The 5,177-nt window shown below is 44.3% G+C and overlaps 1 protein-coding gene across 1 annotated transcript; it reads right to left on the reverse strand.

Annotated features, from left to right (window-relative positions):
- Positions 1 to 6: 6 nt before the first annotated feature.
- NANP (N-acetylneuraminic acid phosphatase) lies at positions 7 to 1,933 on the reverse strand. The gene is given in 1 exon segment (XM_025374337.1): positions 7 to 1,933. A coding segment is annotated over 1 exon segment (681 nt). The 3' UTR covers positions 7 to 1,252.
- Positions 1,934 to 5,177: the final 3,244 nt, after the last annotated feature.

The raw sequence follows: 5,177 nt of genomic DNA on the forward strand, positions 1-5,177 counted from the left end.
CATAGCAAAATCTAATTTTCTATCAGATGAGGGGGCCGGACACAGTGGCTCATGCCTGTAATCCCAGCACTTTAAGAGGCTGAGGTGGGAGGATCACTTGAGTCCAGGAATTTGAGATCAGCCTGGGTAACAGCAAAATCCCATCTCTACAAAAAAACAAAACAAAACAAAACAAAACATTAGCTGGTGTGGTAGTGTGTGCCTGTAGTCCCAGCTACTTGGGAGGCTGAGGTGGGAGGATCACTTGAGCTCAGGAGGCAGAAGTTGCAGTCAGCCGAGACAGCGCCATGGCACTCCAACCTGGGTGACAGAGATCCCATTTCAAAAAAAAAAAAAAAAAAAAAAGGAACAGATTGGGGCTGCATGGTTAGGCTACACTGAGGAAATGTTCCTCTTATGGATTCACAAAAGAAAAATGACTTTTAGTGCCATGTGCCTTGCAATTATCTATAGCAAAACAGTCTAGCTCCCTCAACCCCACTGTGTGTCCGGGAAGAGATAGTGAAAACATTTCCTGGAGAGGTGAAGACTACAAGGAAGCTACCAGCTCACTGTGCACAGGTGAGAAAATGTCATGGTAAGGGAGCACCACGTGTTGATTTTAATAGCTTTTTCTAACTGGAGGAATCTGTCACATGCCATAGAAAAATTTCTCCCTGCCTTCTGAAAAAAAAAGTGTCATACAGAAAAATCAGATTCATAAAAGAAAGTATACATCCAAAGTAGGCAAAAACTATGGTTTATGCTTTCAAAATATGCAAAATAATTTCACTATAAAATACCTTGATTTGCACGTGACTTAGTACTTATTTCATATTAACCAGATTCAGTTGCTTTGATAAATCTGTTTTAGAATATCTATTTTTAAGCCAAAAGATAAACCTTACATTTGTGCATCCATATGTAAAGCAATCCTGCTTGGCGTTATGCAGCCAAGATACTAAAAGATTAATAACATAATTTTAAATGCTCCAGTTACAGACTAACAAATAATATATTTCCTCAAATTTTCTGGGCTACACTACTGACTTGTATTAATGCAATCTGAATTTTCAGATAGAAGTACTACTCAATGGTTGGTTGTTACAACTTAGAAGCAATAGGGTTGGGAAGACCTTCAAAATATTGGCCATTAAATCGTAAGTAAAATTATTCTTAGAGCTGGATTATCGTAAATGGAGTGCCCTAACTTTTCTTATTTCCTACTCTGCAAATTGACTCTAACATTCATAATCATGCCCTTTTATGTGCTTTAAGTGGACATACTGACTTTGTGGTCTATACTTTGTAAGAAAGTAGGTAACTCTAGCACAGAAGAAACTATGTAATGCGGAACTGGGGAGGACTTCAGTGGCACTATTCCATTTTTATTGATCCAGACTGTTGCTTTCAATCCTGCATTGAGGCCTCCTTGGATGTCGGTTTCTAATGTGTCACCGACCATCACACAGTCCCCAGGTTGTACTCCAAGAAGATTGCAGCAGTAATAAAATATGGACGGTGCTGGTTTCTCCTCTCTCTGCTCTCCACCTACAACAACAGCATCAAAATAGGACTGACAGGCACAAGCCTCAATCTTCTCCCTCTGGGTCTGTCTGTCCCCATTCGTTAAGAGAAGTAGGCGGACCTCCTTTCGAAGTTCAGTAAGCATGGCTTTGACATCTTCTGCTAGTGTCATATGCTGTAAACGTGTAGATTTCCAAAGGAAATAACATTCTTCAGCCAATTTTCTATTGGCTGCACCACCTTTTGTTTCCTGGATTGCTTCTTCCCAATGTGAAGTCCTTAAATCAGTAATGCATATATTGTAAGGATGAAAACATTCCTTGCTGAGTTTAACTTGAACTTTATCACAGATGATTTCAGCGTCTTCTTTATAATGGTATTTTGATTGTAAGAGTTTTATCACCTAAATAATGGAAAATAACTCCATTAACACATTGCATGTCTTTAATAGTCATGCCCTAGGAAGCTGTGATCCTACAAGTGGCTGAGAGATTCCAACTCCACTCCTCTGCTTTAAAGCAGCTATTTCTGGTGGGAATTGGCCCTATTTTTAGAGACAACAAAGTGAGGCTCTCCCAACCTCTCTAGAACTCACACATTTTTTAAAACCAACTTCTTCATATATAGCTAATAACAATCCTTTGTTTGGTAGTTTAGAGTCCAACATCTTTCATTCTGGTTATGAAGACATGAAAATAAAACTTGTGCTTATTGGGCCGGGTGTGGTGGCTCATGCCTGTAATCCCAGCACTTTGGAAGGCCGAGGTGGCAGGATCATTTGAGCCTAGGAGTTCAGGACCAGGGTCGGCAACATAGCGAGACCCCATCTCAAAAACAAAACAAAAAATCCTTGTACTTATTTTTGGTAAAACATTTAAAATTTCTGACAACCACTATTTAGACTATTATCAGAAAAAAATAACACCTAGTTCATCTAATTTTTTCTCATCTATATCCATTTCATATTTTGAAGACCTAAATTGACTATCACCTATAATGGGATTGAATTCTACACTTTTATTTTTTTTGAGACAGAGTCTCATTCTGTAGCTTAGGCTCAAGTGCAATGGCACCAGCTCAGCTCACTGCAACCTCCACCTCCCAGGCTCAAGGGATTCTCCTGCTTTAGCCTCCTGTGTAGCTGGGATTACAGGTGCCCGCCACGACGCCTGGTTAATTTTTGCATTTTTAGTAGAGACAGGGTTTCACCATGTTGGCCAGGCTGTTCTCGAACTCCTGACCTCAAGTGATCTGCCCGCCTCGGCCTCCAAATTACTGGGATTACAGGTGTGAGCCACTTTGGCCCAATTCTGTACTTTTTTGCTTTTTGATACAGAGGCTCGCTCTGTCGCCCAGGCTGGAGTGCATTGGCACAATCTCACCTCTGCCTCCTGGGTTCAAGTGATTCTCCTTCAAGATCTCCAGCTGCTCACAGCAGTAACCTGCTCATTAAGCTGCTCTAACCTGTGCTGGACTCCTTCCCCTTCTTGTCTCCCTGACCCCTTAACGTGTATCCTGGGATCACCTCATAAACTGCCTCTGGAATAGCTGGGACTATAGGTGCCCGCCACCATGCCTGGCTAATTTTTGTATTTTTAGTAGAGGCGGGGTTTCACCATGTTGGCCAGGCTAGCCTTGAACTCTTGACCCCAAGTGATCTTCCTGCTACTGCCTGTCAAAGTGTTGGGATTACAGGCATGAGCCACTGTGCCGGGCCCCAATTCTGTACTTTTGAGTTAAATACTCCCTCTCCCGTATTCCCAAGGCTCTTTATGTGTGCTTTTATAACACTAATCCATTTGGCCTGTCTTCTAACTTTTCCCAAAAACCCCTAATGTGGCAAGCACTGTACTACATACTTACATACATTATTTCTAATCTTTTCTACAATCCTGCAAGACAGTTCCATGTTCCAAATGAGGCAGGGAAGTGCAGAACTCTTAATAACTTGCCCATCTGGGATCTGCATCCATACCTGCTTATTTCCAAAGCCCACATGCTTGCCTTTGCACTATGTCTTAAGCGCTGGAGAATGGCCTTTGTCCTTGGGGCATTATCTGCTGGGGAATATACAGCCACTACAAATGATGGGGCGGGGGGCAGGGGGCGGGGGGGGGGGCATGCCATGACAGTTTGAACAAGCTGTGGGAATAATACGGAAGTCATTCCACAGGGTAGCTGGCATAGGAAGTCACATTGAGACCAAGGAGTAAACAAGCAGAAAAAGTGGGTATGGGAAGAGAAGAAAATCATTCCAGACAGAGGAACAGCATGAACAAAGGCCAAGAGTTCAAAATTTTGTGGAAAAAGCAAGAAGCTGAGTTGAGCCCAAATGGAGGCACGTGAGGGAGGATGCCAAGAGATGCAATTGGGGAACCTGTTTGCAGATAGTTTGTGAAGCACCTTGAACCCCATGCTATAGCAGGTGCTGCTTAAATCCCCTTGGCACACATTATATTCACTCACCAGTGGCTTCCCACTCAAGTGTGGGCCTCTCTGCTTGTGGGCTTTACTTGGCCACATACAGGGTATCTATACACACAGGAAGGGGCTAAAAAGTATTGCCCTGGGAGCAGCCCTCAACAAATGTAGGTTAGAAACTGGCGAATAAATATCACAGCTTCCTTGCCCCTTGGGGAGCGCAACTGAACCCTGTTCTGTGTACTGTCTCCCAGAGATCTCCAGCTGCTCACAGCAGTAACCCTGCTCATTAAGCTGCTCTAACCTGTGCTGGACTCCTTCCCCTTCTTGTCTCCCTGACCCCTTAACGTGTATCCTGGGATCACCTCATAAACTGCCTGCACTGGAAGTCCTGTGTTCAGGTGAGCACCTGAGGAAAGTCAAACAGGCTGGGCAATGCTGGCTCTTTGAAATGCACCCAGCTACAGCTAAAATATATCTGTTGTAACAGGATTAGAGAATAAGCAGTATGCTACTCACACCAAAAACTCAACTCACCTACTGAGAGAAAAACGCACGTCTTTTTCTTCCCTCAGAGTAAAAGAATCACAACAAAGGAAAAGGGTCTTTTTCCCCCCCCCCAAACAGGATCTCGCTCTGTTACGCAGGCTGGATGGAGTGCAGTAGAGGAATGATTATAGTTCACTGTGGCCTCAAACTCCTGGGCTCATCTCCCTTCAGTCCCCCGAGGAGCTAGGACTACAAGTGCACACCACCATACCTAGCTAACAAGTTTTTTTGTAGAGACGGGTCTGGCTGTATTGCCCAGGATTGTCTTTAACTCCTGGCCTCAAGCAATCCTCCTGCCTTGGCCTTCCAAAGTGCTGGGAATTACAGGTGTGAGCCACTGTGCCTGGCTGAAAGGAAAACATTTTTTGAGGTATTTGTGCTAATCGGAAAATGTATCAGAAGACTCGGCCATATCAGAAAAAAAAATTTTTTTTAAAGAAAAAAGAAGGCCGGGCGCGGTGGCTCAAGCCTGTAATCCCAGCACTTTGGGAGGCCGAGAAGGGCAGATCACGAGGTCAGGAGATCGAGACCATCCTGGCTAACACGGTGAAACCCCGTCTCTATTAAGAAATACAAAAAACTAGCCGGGCGAGGTGGCGGGCGCCTGTAGTCCCAGCTACTCGGGAGGCTGAGGCCGGAGAATGGCGTGAACCCGGGAGGCGGAGCTTGCAGTGAGCTGAGATCCGGCCACTGCACTCCAG

Source organism: Theropithecus gelada, unplaced genomic scaffold (genome assembly GCF_003255815.1).
Source record: "Theropithecus gelada isolate Dixy unplaced genomic scaffold, Tgel_1.0 HiC_scaffold_2836, whole genome shotgun sequence".
Lineage (NCBI taxonomy): Eukaryota > Metazoa > Chordata > Mammalia > Primates > Cercopithecidae > Theropithecus > Theropithecus gelada.